The sequence below is a fragment of the Miniopterus natalensis genome, chromosome 5, assembly GCF_054644295.1.
Source record: "Miniopterus natalensis isolate mMinNat1 chromosome 5, mMinNat1.hap1, whole genome shotgun sequence".
NCBI classification, from domain to species: Eukaryota; Metazoa; Chordata; class Mammalia; order Chiroptera; family Miniopteridae; genus Miniopterus; species Miniopterus natalensis.
In genome coordinates, this window is record NC_142085.1 from 55,780,892 (window position 1) to 55,799,788 (window position 18,897).

At 36.2% G+C, this 18,897-nt stretch overlaps 1 protein-coding gene and 1 pseudogene across 2 annotated transcripts in view; one reads left to right on the forward strand and one right to left on the reverse strand.

Annotated features, from left to right (window-relative positions):
- The window catches only part of PDSS2 (decaprenyl diphosphate synthase subunit 2), a 185,853-nt gene that overhangs the window by 42,642 nt on the left and 124,314 nt on the right, over positions 1-18,897 (reverse strand). For both annotated transcript variants that reach the window (XR_001603546.2, XM_016217501.2), the window contains exons 4-6: positions 18,473-18,547; positions 1,672-1,845; positions 605-736 (exon numbers count right to left, since the gene is read on the reverse strand). Coding sequence is in view for 1 of the 2 variants with exons in the window: in XM_016217501.2 (XP_016072987.1) it covers positions 605-736; positions 1,672-1,845; positions 18,473-18,547 (381 nt within the window). In the remaining variant the exon portion in view is untranslated. The remainder of the gene's footprint in view (positions 1-604; positions 737-1,671; positions 1,846-18,472; positions 18,548-18,897) is intronic.
- LOC107540665 (protein SPO16 homolog pseudogene) lies at positions 2,741-3,697 on the forward strand (annotated as a pseudogene).

Genomic DNA, 18,897 nt, shown 5'->3' on the forward strand with positions numbered 1-18,897 from the left:
ACTTTTGGACCAGAGTTTCTGGATTAAACAAAAATCAAAAAAGTTTCCTTTCATCACCCACAACTTCCCCCATCCCCCAAAATGGAAAATTTAGCCAATTTAAGCCCCGTAATCCCTCCCACTTGACCATGTTTTTCCCCCTATGATAATGCCTCAGAACTTTAATATTCAGGGCCCAAGTTTGTTTTAAAATAACCCAATCAGCTGACAGACGGACCTCCTGGAATTCTGCAGCTTGTGCTAGAGTCTACAGATGGAAAATTGCCGTCAGTTAAAGGGTGGTGCTATTACCATAGCCCAATTTTTGAAAGCCCTTAGAAAAAAAAAAATCATCTGAGTTAATTAGTATTCACCACACACACTAGTTTTGTGTTGCAGTATTCTAAGAACTCAGATAATAACAAATATGGTATTGTAGCTTCTAACTCACTAATATTTTACCTCTTAAAATGTAGGTTATAAAGGAAGACTTTTACCTGTTATATGAATGAGCTCTTATATGGCTGATCTATATGGCTGATGTCTTAGATCATCATAAAATACAAATTATGTTCTAAAATTAGCTAATACTACTGGTACCTAAAATAGGAGTACTTTCATTTACCTCGCCAATCTGTTTGATCCACAAATCTCTTCCAAGAATCTCCTGATGTAATACTACAGGAGCTGAGTTCAGATTAAAAGTCGTGGAGTCACTGGTCTTTTCTTTAATAAAAGGCTGGAGATCAGAATTTATCTAGAAGAAGAAGTTAGAGTTAAATCAGTGAAATGCATATACACTAGTATGTTGTAGTCACATACAGGAAGCACTAGGTAAATACAGAGAAAAATGAAGCTTAAGGGATGCAGGTTTTAGATATACTTTAATAAGCCAAAGAACACTTTATATAATTAACAATAATCTTTAAAATTCTTTAATTTTTCCCTAACAAATTCCTTTTTTATTTGGCAGAAGCCTTTATTTTACTTTAAGTTCAAGGTAAGAATTTACAAAAATATTTAATGTATGTAATTGCTTAATAAACTAACCTAAGATATAATAAAATATGTAAAAAATCATCTGGAGATATTACGTTTATATTAAAATATTTCCCCCTCTTCTGAACTATTTAAGTAACACCTAAGGTGTGTATGTGTGTGTATATATATATAGTTAATGAAATTTGACAATTACATATACATAGAGGAAACAATACAACAGCTAATTTTAGGACATTTTATATTTCAATATGCCCATTCAAAAGAATCAGTTATTAGAATTTAAGCTTTGAATTTTATTCAGTATATTTCCAAATTTCATTAACTTTCCACAATTTGTTTTACACGAGGAACTATAAGGGAACTGTAATAAAAATGAAAGTATTATTTTATTCTATAAATGGCAACATTACATGTTATTTAATAATTGCCAGAGTTCTTTCAAGAACCCTTTCAGGTGGTAAGAAAAGATAAACATTACAAATATGGTTAAAATACGTTGTAGCTTTCTATCAAAATTACACAGCATTCACCAATCACACTGTTTATGTAACAATCACTGTCTATGACTGATACGTTTTAAACACACAATAAACATTTTTTGAGATATAAAAGCTTATCAAACGGCCAAAGGTTTCTCATGTTTCATTTTAGCTCTTTCAGTACTGAAAAAGAGAAAGGGGATGTAGATACCTTATGACTCATGGCCATGTGCTTCCCATACTGAAAAGCCATATCTTGAACCTCAGCGTCATGCTTTGCTAATTCCATTGCAGCTTGGCAGCTCTTTGCTAATAAGGCACCATGGGAGAGAAAAGTCTGCTCCTTCCAAGTCGATATTCCAATGTCATTTGTGATATAATCTTCCTAAAAAATGTAATAAAAGCCAGACAAAAAAGATGTTGGGAGTAATTTATTTGTTTCAGTTTTTGAAGAGTAAGAGTTAAGATATAAACTATTCAAAACACTCATGCTATTGCAACAAGACAGAACTAAGAGATGCTGAACCTTTTTTAGGGCAAGGGGGAAAATGAAAAAAATGCTGAAGCAAATTTTATCTTCACCTAGGGAACTTCTATTAAAATACATTTATAAAATAAAGCAGAATTAGAAACTTGGACCTCTAACTCCCTTCTATATTCACACCAGCTCCTAAAATACAAGAATCCTACTGCTTTTAACTTACATGAAAATGCCAAAGGCATAATGAAGGAACTGCATTCTTTCGTCAACAGTTAAAGAGAAAGTCAGGGAGAAGGCAACCGATCTTAATGGAGTGTGATCAGATCAGATCACCCATTGAACTTTATTCCCAGAAGAAGAAATAGCATGATGAGAGAGGGTACAACTGTAGTTTATTTACTTTCACCCTTTTGAAATTAGGAAAATCACTGCAGTATCTGTAAGTAAACACATACTTACTCTATCTAGACCAGTGACGTCCAATAAAAATATAATGTATGCCACATGTGCAATTTAAAATTTGCTAGGAGCTACATTAAAAAAGTGAAAAAAAGGTGAAATCAACCTTAATGCCATATTTTATCTATCCCAGTATATCCAAAATATTACTTCTATATATTATCAATATAAAATTGTGAATGAGATATTTTACATGCTTTTTATACTAAATTTTCAAACTCGGTGTGTATTTTATAATTACAGCATATCACCAGCCACATTTCAAGTACTCAACAGGTACAGGAGTTAGTGGCTAGCCTACGAACAGCTCTGCTCTGCGCAGCGCTCTCTGAGGGCAAGAATGATGAAGTAAATATATAAAACAATGTTTATCTTATGGTGTTTCTGGGAAGCCTTTAACTAGAATCCATCGAGAAGGGTTAATTAACCAAAACATTTTACTTCCTGTTGTCCATACCATAATCCTTCTTTCACCATTATTTGAATACAAAATAAAAAATAAGAAGAAAATTTTAAAAGGAACCATTAAAACAGGGGTGGGGAACCTTTTTTCTGCCAAGGGCCATTTGGATATTTATAACAAGGGCCTTGATTCACTTAATATATATTTGTTTTGCTATGAAAAAAGCTCCTAGAGTTATTGAATTTTGAATTCTTCCTGCGGTTGTCCTGTAACCCAGCAATCCTGCTTCCAGGAATTAATCCTACATATAAGCCCACACACATGTGAAATGAAATGCATAGAAGGTTACAGTCCATTGTTCACCTAGCTGCCAGGGTGATCATTTTAAAACAAAAGTCAGGACAACCACCATTATTATTAGCTCATCTCTTACGAGTTGTGAAGTTGAAACTGCCCTAGAAAACTGAGGGCATAAGGCTTGGTATTCAGATTCAGTGGAAAATGGATCAATTATATTTTCTCTTACTGGAGTTGCCCTTTTATTGATGGATGCTAAAGAATGCTTTGTATCAGCTGAAGAAATATTTCTAGCCAAAATGAGGAAGTTTATTAACATTCACCAAAATGTTTTTTTGGTTCCATCTGCTGCCCTCCATGGGCCCGAGGAATGGAAACTGATGTTCAGGATTCAGCAGAGATTCCTTACGGATACCTCCACTACACAACATAGTAAATGCTATTAATCTTCTATGCACTATAGCTAAGATCACCTCCAAACCATACATAGAGTGCATCTGCTACAGAATAACAACTAAAACTTACATCATTGAGCAAATTCCTGTTTGGAAAACACTTCAAAAGACAAAACTGAGTGATTCATTTAACCCAAATTAGAGTATCAATCATAAACGTTCGTTTGCAAGAATATTAAAATAATCAGACCAGTTGAATTATAATGTTCAAATATGTATTTAAAGATCTTTTAAAATTTAAAATAATAAAATATATACAATTAAAACTGAAAAACAGCAACAACACACCACACCAAAAACACATAAGCCAGACAGAGCCACACTGGCCTTCATGCCGTTTCTCAGGCGCTCCGGGCTGATCCTCCGTGCGGCCTCTGCACTTGCTATCGCTCCATTCCACACTTTCTTTCCCCAGGTGTGTGCATGGCTCGAGTCCTCATTGTTTTTGGGTCTGTAATCAAATTTTAATTCCACATCCCTCCCCCATCACTCCCCCTTTCTTTACCCAGCTTCAAATATTTTTTCCTTGATACTACTGGACCCCTGATCCAGTTATCTGTTTACTGGTGTATTGCTGATGTCCCTTCACTAGAATGTCAGCTCTGGAAACCAAGGCCTTCATCTTGTCCTCAGCTGAATTATCAGCACCAACAGAGTACGTCAGGTGCCCAATAAACACTTGCTGAATCTTCCCTTTGGTGTCCTTCTCTTTCCCTTTCACCTCCTCTATCCTTCCTGAATGGGATATAATAAAGAATTGAATCCATTCTCCTCGAATGCTTTCCTACCACCCACAGAATCAAGATGAACTCCGTAGACAGCATTCAAGGACCTACTTTTTGATACCAAGCAGTACTTCTGATTCCATCTCCTACCCCAAATATCCCCTTTGAGGCCCGAATTTCAGCAACACAGGATGATTTGTTGTTTCTTGGGGAGAAAAAAAAAAAAGTACTTTCACACTTGGCATGAATATAAAAATAACATTCCTTTCAAAGGGAATATCATCTCCTCTCATTCTCTGCCCATGGAATTGTACATATCCCATTCAAATATCACTTCTTCGAGAAGCATTCTCAAATACTTCCACAAATGCTTTCCTCTTTAGACTAACATTACCTTATATTTCACCGTAGCACTTAATTCTCTCTGAATTGTATGATTTCTTAGTTGTCTGTTTCCTTGAGGGCTGGATATGGGTTGCAGTCACCTTTATATTTTTAATTCCTTAGGCCATCTTTAATTTTCAACAAATGTTTGCTAAATGAATAGGCCGCATTTATCTGTTGCATTTATTAAGTAGTTGTGTGCTCTTTAAAAAATTTTAAAATGAGTAGATATATCCATACAATGGAAGATTATTTAGCAATAAAAAGGAATTGCTGACATGCTATGCCATGGATGAACCTCAAAAACATTAAGGTAAGTGAAAGGAGCCAGCCACAGGAGATCACATATTGTACATTCCATTCATCCGAGTTGTAGATTAGCAGTTGCCTGGGCTGGGAGTGGGAACAAAAAATGGCCATGAAGGACCTTATAGGGCATGTTTGAAAAGGTTCTAGAACTGATTTATGATAATGATTATATCACTCAATAGTTACCAAAAATCACTAAATTCTATGGTTAAAACGGGTTAATTTTATGATGTCAAATATATCCCAATAAAGGTGTTCAAAAATAAAAAAAGGTAATGAGTATAATTTTACATTTCTTGGTCTTAAGTGCTTAAATTAGCATTTAAAAAAATTTATATGACTCTCAATGAACTTCTGGTGGTTTGTATACATCCTCCTTTAATCATACAATAAACATTTATTTAGGTTCTATTGTAGGTCAGGTTCTCTGTGAAACAATACAGATATGAAGATTTTAAATAGCCTGTCCTCAAAAAGCTCACAGTTCAGGAATGGCATGCATATATCTCTATATCTTTATTTATATGTGGTTATAAATGCACAGATACATCAATACAGTTCTGTGGCTAGCAGTTAGACAGGCATGAGCAGAGCAAGGACAATGGGCAGGTACAGAGGTCACCAGGGAGGAAAGCCCCGGGTGCCTAGCAACGAGCAAAACTGGGAAAACAAGGACCTTGCCCCCATAGTGACTTTTCCTCCCTAACATATAGTTAGTCATGTGGGAGACCCCCCTCGGAGGAGGAACAAGGGACCAAAGAGTGGCCTCATGCGACCCCTATACAGACCCTTGCACAACCACTCTCTTAAGCATTAACCCTTAGGGATAACATCTAGGCCTCAGTTGTGTTTCAGCTGCAGGCCCAGAAAAGCAGCAAAACAAGTGATGCCATGGCTGACTTCAGGACCAGCTGACTGACTCTCTGCCCTGGGGCTGACCAATCAGTGGAGACCATGACGAACCTGAGAACAGACACACACACACACACACACACACACACACACACACACACACACGAAAAGCTGAAGAATATATTCTATTGAAATCCTCCCTTGGGACCTCCCCTGAAATTCCCACCTTTGGAGAGCAGATAAAAGTCTTTAAGATGAAGAACCCAATGTAGTTATGTGGTTTTCTCTATGGAGCACACGGGCACCTTTCCTCACCCCCTTCTCTCTCTTTCTAAGCTCCAAGGGCCCTTCTTTTGCTTCTGTAACTTGTTTCCTGAGCCCATTTTCCTATGGCTCACTTCTTCTACCTCTGTGACTTTCTAATTAAACTTTCTCTTATAGTTCAAGTCTTGGCTCTGAATTCCTTCTTAGCCAGAATTCAAGTACTGAGGAAGTTGCTGAACAAGGTCCAATCGCCAGTAACATTCCAGTGCCATTTTGCCACCAACAGTTCTATATGAGAACAATTCTTGCAGGATATCCAGTGATCAAAGATTAGTTTTGTTCATTATATTTCCCTTATTGTGATGAAGACATTTTATTATTCATCATTTCTATGTTTTCAATTAGGTAATACACAATCACTGAAAAAAATTAGAAAATCCAGATAACCAAGAAACAATTTATAGTCCCTTGAAATCTACTACTATAAGTTAATCATGTCATAAATCTGCTACCATAAGCTAACTAGGTCATAAATTAATAATTCTCTTCCTAAACTCAGAAATTTTATTCTCTGAACATTAAATTATTACTTATTGTGAACTTGGTTACAAATGAAACACTCCCTCCATTCATTTTCATCAGCTTGCCATGTATATATTAAGAAAGCATGCTCTATTACAAAGGGAAAGTTAATGTACAGTTGTAAAATACTGAGGAACTGATCTGATAAACACATCCAAATCAATATCTGCAGACAGCAAATATACAGAATTGGTGTGAAATGAATGAAGGCAGTCAGGGTAAATGAGATTTAGATACACTTACAGTATCAACTTGCATATGTGCAATTTTTACTGATGATTTATTATATATAAAAGGAAGATACATTCAGTGGATATTGATCTTTGATGGGATTCTCTTTTTTTCAGAAGGGTAAATGTATACCAACATATCTATCGAATGACTGTCAGAAGTACATTAATTTTAAAAATGAAGGTCTCTCATTCACCATCACATGATCTTTTTGCTCAAGTAAAGCTGGTTCAAAAACACACAGGAAAAAACCTGAAGCTTGCAAGACAATGTTTGCCTGAAACAGTGGCACCGGTGGTTTTGCTCACATATTATATGCTGTTCTGCTGCTGAGATGTCTGGGGGATGTGTGCTGTGAGTTGCCTTTTTAACAGTAGTAGTACATTTGTACATACCTATTCACATGACAACAAAGTATGTTTGTAAAAGTAGCTGCTTGGGATTAAAGGTCTGGTCCATGGACACAGAAAAAAGACAAACTGACCCAGGAAGATATCAAAGTTCCAAAGAGAACCTGCCAAGCCAAACGTCTATCGTTCACATTATCAGAAGGGTTTAGGAAGCTGAGGAACTAACTACCTGTTGAATGAAAAGTATTTTAAAGAAAGCAGGCAAACATCTCCTGTTCTCATACTTTCTACTTCAGGTTCTTATTTTATAAATGCAGCATAAATCTGAGTTTGATAAGAGACCAGATCTCTTTAATGCCACACTAGAACATTTTAAATGCTTGTTTTGAATTGCCCTTTACAGCTCTTTTGAGAAGTTAAACAAGAACCAAAACAGTTTACTAGCCTTATTAAAAAAAAAAAGTCAAGTTCAAGAAATTTTCAATAAAGACCTTCTACATTTAGGGATGAAAAGAAGCAAGGGGGGAAGAGAGTCTAATATTTCCTGGGACCTTACTATGCAATGATACTTTCACATACATTATATTAGTTCTCAAAAAGTTCAATTATTCTTATTCCCTTTTAATAGGTAAGGAGATTTAAAGGCTGTATTTTGACCAAGATTCAACATTCATAAGTGGCAGACATGGGTCTCAGGTGTATGGCAACTGGATTCTACTTTGCTTAATACGTAATAGAAATACATGCAATGCATCTTTTATAGTTTAAAAATTAGGTTGTATTTAGGAGTAAACGACATGTTTTACCTATATATCAAAAAGCATTTTAAACCTGTAAATTCAGTTTTTAATAATATCCATTGAAGACATCCAAGAGTCTATAAGTAACAAGATTACACATAGCAGATATCATAAGTATTTTTCAGGAATCCCAAGGAAGGAAAAAAAGAATACTATTTTAACAGCATCATCTAATAGGATAAAGTAATTTGCTCTGATTTATAATCCAATCACACGGGAGGTAAGTAAAGTAGGTATCTGGAAACTTTACATCTATGGAAATCATGGGAAAGAACCTGATAAGATTAGATAAATGTACGTAACTAAAGTCTGTTTTTAAAAGTGCTTCTATACAATAAATAAAGCTATTAAAGTTTTACTCACAAGGTAGAGAGAAGGGTTGTCAGGGAATTTAAAAATCAGGAATTCTTTGGTCTAGGGCCAGCAATCCCTTCCTGCTCTCCCCACTAGTCAGTTCTTGCTGAGATGTATGGGAATGACCAGGCTGAAGAGTGGTCAGGGTGAAGAACGGAAGACTATTTTACAGCACAAATCCTTCAGCACAGGTATTCTTGGGATGGGGGAAACTTCCAACAGCTAGAGGGCAGCAGACAGTTTTCAGATGGGTTGCACAGTAGGAGCTGCAGGGAATATAAATTCTTTGAGATGAACAAACTGAACAGCACCAAAAAGAAACTTGGGTTGCTTTGAAATGCTGTGTATGCTAGTGCTTGATATACTATGTAAAAGTAGGTGTGTGTGTATGTGCTTACTGCATGCCAGGGCACTGTGGATATGTCTAGGAGTAATGTCTAATTACTCCTTATAATTAGGCATTAATAGGCATTACTCGTTGACCTTTAGTAGAAGTTCAGCAGGGGAGAAACACAGTAAATAGTTAGAAAGTAGTTTGGTACATGAACGGAGAACTACGCTTACAGCACAAAGAAAGGAGTTAATAGTTCTATCAAGGAAGGGTTAAAGAAGGCTTGGGGTGGGGGCTGTTAGCCGAGTCTGGTTCTGAATAGTAAACTGAAATTAGCCAGAAAGATAAGGTAGGGGATGACTTTGGGGCATCGATACTAGTTCCATACTGTTGAAGCATACGGTGGGAGAGGTAGGTGAAGAAAGACAGGACTAGTGAGGTAGTTAGGAGGTCTTATTTGTGACACAGGAGGTGGGGTAAGGCTGCTGAGGGGCAGAGGTATTAAGGATGAGCCCTAGATTCTGACTTGAGAATCTAGATGAATGGTGGTGCTCACTGTGAAGACAGAGTGCAGTGGAATGGGTCTGGAGAAAAAGAGCACAGATCTGGTCTTAACATGTACTGAGTCTGAGATGCTTGTGACACCCTGAGTGGAAATATGAGTAAGCGGCAAAATATTTAGCTCTACATCTCAGTAATCTGGGATGGAGATATAAATTGGGACTCACTGGCATATAGGCAGATGGTAATTGACGGCTTGGGCTTCATTTTCTGAATGGTCTATTCTTGTCCTGAGATCAGAATGGCATTCTATTAAACAATTTACATGCTTAATAGTGAATGCTTTATCTCTGCGGCAAATAAACTGCTGACAAAGATGTTTTGCTGTGATAGCTGTCAGTGAGTGACCTCGAGTACCTCTAAATGGTATATAAATTCAATTTAACATTTAACAAATAAAAGCATTCACCAACCAGACCCACTCGAAACTTGAGGGTTTGCTTAATCAAAAGGGCCATTCTATGTACTAAGCTCACTCAGTCACTAATAGTTTCTCTGCTTTCACATACGTGTATCAACCTTTGCTTTACTGCCTTGGCATATCTAACTTAATACTCCTATATTTGATTTCTAATATATCCCCTTCATAATACATTTGCTGCCTTTTCCTTTAAATAAAAACACTTTGTGGATTAAAACATATATTTAGTATTATTTCTTAAGTGTGGTGGTAGGCACTTAGGTGTTTTATTTTATTATTACTATTTAAGCTATATATATATATATATATATATATATATATATATACACACAGAAAAGCATATATAGGTGTCCCCAAAAATGTATACACACACTTTGAATAATTATAAAAGCAGTGTTTATTAAAATGTTTCATTTTTAAAACTGATCTATCAGCTGTTAAAGTGAGTATACATATTATATAAACTCTCTTTTGTATGCTTGATACATCTTAAAACAATTAAGTCACACTCAATTGCCTTTAAATCTGAAGAAATTCAACATTTTTATTTGCAACAAATGACTTAAGACTGTGTCAGCTTTATGAAAAAGTAGTTGTTAGTAAAATCATAGATATTTATTATCACCACCACCAGCATCTTTAAAGTCTTAAATATGTGAGTGATACAAGTTTGAAGAGATGCCCAGAAAACAATAAACATGACACGGCATGTTTTATTAGCTCGTGAACACATGCCTTGGGTACAGTGTGAGAGGTAGGTTATGAGTAAAAGTACTAGTGAAAGACGTACATTAGTACCTATTTTTGCTAATTGAAAAAACCCAAAGAGAATTTTTGCATTTACAGAAGGAGGCAAAAAGTGTAAATAGTGTTTAGCATTTGTTTTCAGTGAGCCATTATAGAGGCAGTGTGTACCCAGAGCAGCAAGAGTGGCATCACCAAGCTATTTCCCTGGGAACTAACTACACTAGGCATCTCAGCATCAAGTCTCCATAACTTTGAACTGTGTCTCTGAGCATCTGTGCTTCATCTTGATTTATTTTGTGTATCCATTAGCAAGATGTGTGCTCTGAAGTATCAGAAAAGCCTAAGAGAGCTTGTAAGGGTGTTATGTTTTGTGCAAAACTGGATATAATTAAGCATTTCAATTATGGTAAATCAGATAAAGACACTGTGCTTGAGCTGAATGTGCCTGCGTTCACCATTTGTACTATTTACATGCAAAGAGAAAGATTCTTGAACACTGCCCAAGTCACTACTGGTTATAGATCCAGTAACAGATAAAACAGAACATCTAATGCCTGAGTGGATTGATGAGTGTATAAAGTATTGTGTTCTGGCAAGTTATTTATACTTAAGGAGAAGTTGGTCAGTCTTTTTTACAAGCTGAAACAGAAAGCACTGGATGATGATGATGAAAGTGGAATTTACAGGTAGTTCTGGGTGGTTTGATTGGTTTTTGAGGTGAGGGCAGCTTCAGAGTTTAAAGGTAACTGGAAAGAGTGCTTCAGCTGTTGCTGAAGTTGCCGAGAAGTTCCCAGAAGAACTTAAGAAAATAATTACAGAAGATGATTATTTGTATAAGGAAGTGTTTAACTGTGACCAAACTAAAATTTATTGGAAAAAATTGCTGAGCAAGACATTTATTTTGATAGAAGAAGAGCAAGCTAAGAGACACAAAGCATTAAAGGACCAGTTTACCCTAATGCCTATTATTAACGCTACTGGTGATGTTTTCCTTAAGCCTCTACTAGTGTACCATTCAGAAAATCTGAGGGCACTTAAAGGTATTAATAAGAAGACATAAATAACCTAAATAGCCCGATAGTTATTAAAGCAATTGAATTTGTAGTAAAAAAAATTTTTCCATAAAGGAAGGGCAGATGGCTTCACTAGTGAATTCCATCAAACATTTATGGAAGAAACAGTGCAAATTCTACACAAACTCTTCCAAAAAATAAAAAAGAAGACTCCCCAATTCATTTTGAGGCTGGCATCATTGTAGTACTCACACCAGACACAGACATTATAAAGATTAAAAATAACAGATGAATATCCCTCATGAATATAGATGCATGAATTAACAAAACTTTAGCCTATCAAATCCTACAATATATAAAAATAAGATTGCATCATGACCAAGTGAGGTTTATTTCAGGAAAGCAAGGTTGGTTTAACATTTGAAAATCAATCTATTAATTCATATTAACAAACTAGAAAAGTTTCTAAAAGAGAAAAAAACTAAAAACTAAAAATATGATTATGTCAATAGATACAGAAAAGAATGGTCAGAATCTAATATTAATTCCTGATAAAAAAAACTCTCAGGAAATTAGAAATATAAGGGAACTTCTTTACTAATCAAGAGCTTCTAACAAAAACAAAAACCTATATCCACTTAATAATAAAGTACTGAATGTTTTCCTTCTAGCACCAGGACCAAGGTAAGGATGTTCATTTCACCACTTCAACACTGTATTGGAGGGTCTAGTTGTTGGGTCTGAGAGTTGATTTTACCCTACATATAAACTAATGAGTTAGCCTGTTAATGTTTTACAGGTGCTAATAGAAGACACAAGTCTTCTGGGTCAGACACAAAGAACTTTATTATTCATGACAGGGCAAGAAGTATGTGCATCAGCATATTTGTGTTGGTTACCCTTGGTGCCAAGTCCTGCAGGGGCAATGCAGTGGGCTCAGGTCGATACTATGCCTTCAGTGGATTTGTGTTATAGCAAAAGAACAGTGAGTTTGGGGGAATCCACTGCTTTTGTAGCAAGCAGTAAGCAAGCCTGCTCATTGGGAGTGATGGATATGTTTATTATCTTGATTGTGATGATAGTTGCATTGGTGTACACATATATCAAAACACACCAGACTGTACACTTTAAATATTTGCTGTTTGTTGTACATCAATAAATGTGTCCAAAAAATGAGAAAAAATCTTCCATTCCATGCATTTGAGACCTTTCTATATCATTAATTTAACCAATATTTTGGGGCTACTACTAATATGCTAAGCACTGGTCTGGAAAACAACGATAAATAAAATCCCTCTTCATATTCTTACAGTAGAAGACTGAAAATAATAAGTAAAACACCAAATGATGACAACTGTGATTAAAAAAAATAGAATGAAGTTGGGTGGCTACTTTAGATTGGGTGGGGTGTTCTCTCTGGAAAGGTAATACTAAGTAGAGCTATGAATATCAAGAAGGGGCCAACCATGTTGAAGCAGGACAAGAGCACCTCTGACGTTCATTATTATTTTGACTGCCTGACTGTTCTCATTTCCCTTCAATCTCTTGTAAATGACTGTTGAATTAACTTTCCCAAAGGTTATCTCATCATATAATTCCTTTGTCTAAATGCCTTCAATGCCTCTCATTTCAATTACTATATGGTATTAGCTCTACATACTGGCATTATGGTCTTTATGCGTGTGATAAAACCTACCTTTCCATTCTTCTCACTGTCCCTTTATTTTTATATTTTACTTGAAAGCTGCCTGAGAGACAAGGGAAGATAAGCATAAAGATAAAACAAATAAATGGACAGAAGTTATTCTGTCCCACAAAAACATAATACTCCTCATAAGAAAATAATCTACTGAAAATATAATCTGTGCTTGGGAAACAAATAGAATGGATGTTTACAATTTAGTGACTTTGTTAAAACCAGTTCTTTTCCAAGAGAACTCGATTCTCTTTAAAAACCTCATTTTCCTGAGACTGGGGACAAGCTAACATGAGCAGAATTTCTGAAGATAGAGAAGAGGTGTGCTATTCCCCATCTCAACATGAAAGTGAGCTGAAGACACTTCCCTTGCGGAAGCCCTTGATTAGATTCCTCCAGAGGAAACAGGAGTGGGTAGAAAATAAACATTAAAGAATCAGAAAAACCCCAGCCAGGCATGGCTCAGCAGTTGACAGTTGGCCTAGGATCCAGGAGATCGCAGTTCGATTCCCAGTCAGGGAACATGCCCAGGTTGTGTGCTCGATCCTCAGTTGGGGGCGTGCAGGAGGCAGCTGATCAATGACTCTCATCTTTGATGTTTCAACTCTCTCCCTCCCTCTCCCTTCCTCTCTCTGAGATCAATAAAGATATATTTAAAAAAAATAAAAATAAAGAATTAGAAAAAGAGTGTGTTGAGGTCCCCAAGACCATCCTCAGCTTTGATGATTTGTTAGTAGGATTCACAGGACTGAGCACATAGTTAGACTCACAGCTATGGTTTATCACAGCAAAAGGATACAAAGCAAAACCAGCCAAGGAAAAAGCTACATGAGATGAAGTCTGGAGGAAACCAGGTACAAGTTTCCAAGTCCTTCCTCTACCAGTGGAATCACACAGAATGTGCTTAATTCCTCCTAGAGTTAACACATGTGGTAACACATATGAAATGTGTTATCTTTCAGGGAAATTCATTGGAGACTCAGTGCTCAGGGTTTTTGTTGGGGTTGGTCATTCAGGCATCCTCTACCTAGGGGGTACCAAAATTTCAGACTCCTAGAAGGAAAGCAGGTGTTAAGCATAAACCACATTGTTTGCAGAAACAGTTCAGGTACAGCAAGCTGCCCTTATCATTAGAGAATGGTAGAAACACTCCTAAAATCCAAATTCCCAGATGCCAGCCAAGGGTCAGCCTTACAAGCAGGCTTTTCTAAGGATAGTAAAATCCTTTTCTGCACAGGGATGTGCAACATGAATATCTTGCAAATTTTCATATGCAATGTGAAAATATTCTTGCCCAGCTGCCATGGCTCAGTGGTTCAGTGTCGAGCTATGGACAGGGAGGTCATGCTTTGATTCCCGGTCAGGGCACATGCTCCGGTTTTGGGCTTGATCCCCAGGATGGGGCATGCAGGAGGCAGCTAATCAATGACTCTCATCATTCATGTTTCTCTTTCTTTCTCCCTCTCCCTTCCTCTCTCTGAAATCAATAAGAGTATATATTTTTTAGAATAAATATTCTTACTTTTTTATTAAAAAGATCTCACTCTTAGAATGTTTTATATACAAGGTGCTCATCACAATATTGTTTACACTAGTAAAAAAAAAAAAGGTAAACAAGGTAAGTGCCCCAAAATTGTGCAATGGTTTAGTAAATTATAGTATAGTAGTATAAAGAACTATTAACTAGTCATTAAAATTATATTTTTGAAGAACAAAAATGATTATCCTAGGGAGTAAATCAGTACAAATCAGTAAAAATACACACACACACACACACATATATATACGTATATATACATATATACATATATATACACACACACACATATATATCCTCCAAAATGGGAGAAATGCAGAATGAAATCCAGAAGGAAATACACTAAAATAAAATATAATCATGATTCATTATTTCTGGAGGATAGTTTAATATAAAATCATTTTTATTTTCCTCTTGACCTTTTTCTATGTTTTCAATTTTTATTTAATGAACATGTATTTACTTTTCTAACTAGAAAACAAGTTATAATAATAAGATAATTATGTTTAAAAATATTTTAGATATAAAGGTCTATGGATTCAAAGCCAATTTTGCTAAAGTGTTAAATATTTAGTGTGTACAGTGAGTAACATGAGCACAATGTATAAGGCAGCTCGATTGGGGAATTCTTAGAATGGCAAATGACCATTTAAAATGTGACTTTTCTATTTAATATGCTTCTCTCTTCAATTAGCTAACAAAAAAAAAGTAGAGAGAGGGAAGATTTTATAAACATTAAAGAAAGCACGGTGACTAATTTTTATTGTGAGGAAGAAATGGTTCACAAACTAGCAGATGTAAAAATAAAATTTCTATTTTTCAATGGCTAGAACAAAGGATAAATTTCCTAAATTACTTTGAATGTTTATGTGATCACAATTGACCCACAATCTGTTAAGTATTACTAAAATAAGTTGCATAAATTTTCATACTTTTAAGGATTAGACAATTGGTCTACAGACTTCTTCAGGAGAAGGTGATTTGAAACATGTTCAGTTCCGGTCCCCTCCACGTGCTTCAGTGCATCTACCTTATTACAGACACCACTCCACAGGAAGCTATTTTTATACTGCCCAAGATAGATTCTCCAGCACTGCATTAAGTCGGCATATAAAAAACAGACCATTATTGTAACCTCTTATCCCCAGACTGATGAAGTGGTTTGCAGCTTATTTTAAATCACAAAGCAATTCTTTTGTGTACTGAATTGGCCCAAGGCTGGGAGGCTGTGCAACTCACTTCCCACGTGACCTCCACTTCGGGTGGCTTCCCAGTCCTGCCAGAACAGGAAAGCCTTAAGGCACTCAGTGTGGGGCAGTGCTCTTTGCATCTGAATCGATTCCTGGGCCAAGTCAGAAAAACCAAATTCAGAAAAGCCATTCCAATGACAAGCACATTTGGGGGGTAGGGAGTGGGGTGGGACCAGAGCTTTTCTGGTTAGGAAGAGAAACGTGGTTAACCTGAATTGGACATGGGGCACAAATGGAGACATCAAAAAGTACACCAACTGCCTTAGTTCAACTATGCATTTTTGGTTCCATTATTTTTAAAAAGGCACTTTAAGTAGTTTGGCTATATTCAGAAATGTAACTGCTTTAAAAAAGGTCTCTACTGCATTAAAGGACTGTGTTTGGGGAGGTGGTGGGGAAAGAGGGCAGATGAACAAAGTATTGCTACAAATTCTTTTAAGTAAAACTTACTCGCTAATCAAAGCCAGCAATTGCTGCTTGCTAAGTGGTGGTTCATATATGATCAACAGTCCTTCAAAGGCTTTGCTGCTTCATCTTTCCTTTTTCCCAGGAAGAAACAGATTATATGAGACTTGGAGTAAAAAAAAAAACCTGGGTTCCGATCATGTCCCTGTCAAACATGCACTAACAATTTCCAGGCACTATGCTTTCCTGCCACTTGTCATTTCTGAATTTCAGTCTTTACCTCTAGGAAGTAGGTATACCACAAATGTCCCCCTTTTCATAGTTGATTGTGTAGAAAGAAAGTATAAGCAAACTGTAAAGTGCTAGCTAAGCATTTATTGTTGTTGTTGGTATTAGGTCTTCCTGATATATAAAAAGTACTTAACAAATATTCACAAAATTATTAATGAACTGGGCTAATTATAGTAGACAGATGTTAAGAGTGGATAAACCATGCACCTTTAAGCCAATAACACCTTCACTTAAAAATGAAAAGATATTTAACTGTAAAATATTAATATTTTACATAAAACCAAGTTGAACATCTTGAAAATATCCCATGGGAAAAGAATACCTCGACTGCCAGAAGAGGTCACTGTACTCATCATATATGGTGGGGTACCAGGTATGGCAGATGGCTATTAGCAAAGTCAGGTTTCATTAAGGCACAGAGGCAGCAGAATGAGAGGTTAAGAGCCTGAGCTCTGCAGTTTAACTCTCAACTAATAAGCTGTGTCACCGTAGGCAAATAACTTAATCTTTTCTAGACCTCAGTTTTCACATATGTAAAATGGGGATAGGAGTAGTATCTGCTAGCACGATTTCTGGAAAGATTAAGTGTAAAAACACGGGTGAATACTTCCACAGTCATGTCTGGTTAGCTATCCATCTTCATCATACTATATACAGGATAACTTTCTATAAGTGGAACTGAACCAGGGGTCTTCCATCTTACAATCTCCTATTAACCTTTAGCCGTGGTGAACTATGGTATGTTTTTGAAAAACACAGCAAAGGGGGACCACTGTGATCATATATCCTGCCAGGTCTCCACATACCACTATGCTGTTTGGGTGAACTTACATACGCTTACTGGGAACTGTAGTTCCCTGGACATATTAGCAGATGTCCAAGGTACAGTTCTTCACATTTCACTAACCACTCTCTGAACATCCAGAGTCCCTGGGTTATACTTTTACATTTCTTATCCAAGTTGCTCATGCTCTGTGTTTCACTTCCCATAAAATTTATCTTTCTTTTTTCAAATGGGAATGTCAAAAAGCTGAAGATGTGCATACATGCATATTTTTTCTCATTTGCAGTGAGTGAAATCTTGCTAATTCAGATGCTAAAGAAGTTAGAATAATGAAACACTATGATAGGAACCCCTTATAATAGTATATACCATGTTAAATGACAATGGTGGTCAATGAAGCAACTGCTTCACATTCAATATCCTATTGAAATGTATTAACTGCATTAAAAAAAAAATAAAACCTAACCCTTCTTGAGATGTCCTGCCAAATGAGTCAAAAACCTTCATTCTAGAGCTATAAAATTTATCAAAATAATCCAACTGTGCAACCATTGAAATTTTTATCATAGAGAATTTAATAATGCAGTAAATTCGGGATCTTCGATATAAAAGACATTCCTCCTTCAGGCCCCCACCAATCATCTTCTTGAAATCACATCTACTCCTCTGGGACACAGAAGGCCCCTTCCTCTGGGGAGAGGCTAGGCTCAGTCACCTCAGGATGAGCTGTTCCCTCAGTTGGCCTGTCTGTGACAGGTCGCTACCTGGCAGCCAGCAACATCCTGGTGTCGCCTGGGCTGCTGCAGATTGAGCAGACTGTGAATCCAGCTAAAGGATAAGAGGTTGTTTTAATTGGCTAAATCTGTGATGTACTAAGCGTATGGCCATGAATTTGTAGCCAAAACACTAATCTAAAAAAAATGTCATGTGCAATTAAAACAGAAAACAAAAATGACATTTTCACTCGTCAATTCTAGTGTTGCCACAGGGTTTTTAACCTAACATTTTATAATGAATACCAAATTCTTACCTTTGCAGAAGTAGAATTTTCATGGTATACTCCTTGTACCAAGTCCCTAAGGGCACTTGCTAGAAGTTCCACAACCTAAAAAATAAGATCAAAAATTTTAAAAATACAATTAAAAAAATTATCCATATTTTTACCCCAGAATGCCTCAGAAGGCTTAGGAGCAAGGCAGTATTTATGTCTGATAGAAAAAAAACCCACAGTGTTATGTGCAAAGATTCTGGCAAATGGCATTGGCATTGCCCACCTGAATATTAAGAGCTGTGATCCAATTTTTTCAGTCATAATTTAAGCAAAAAAAAAAAAAAAAAAAAAAAAATCTTATAAGCACAGCATTTAACTAATAATATACATGAAAATCCAGTAATAGCCATTTTGAACATAAGCTTAAATTTCAGACAACTAATGAAATCTTAACCCAATTTATT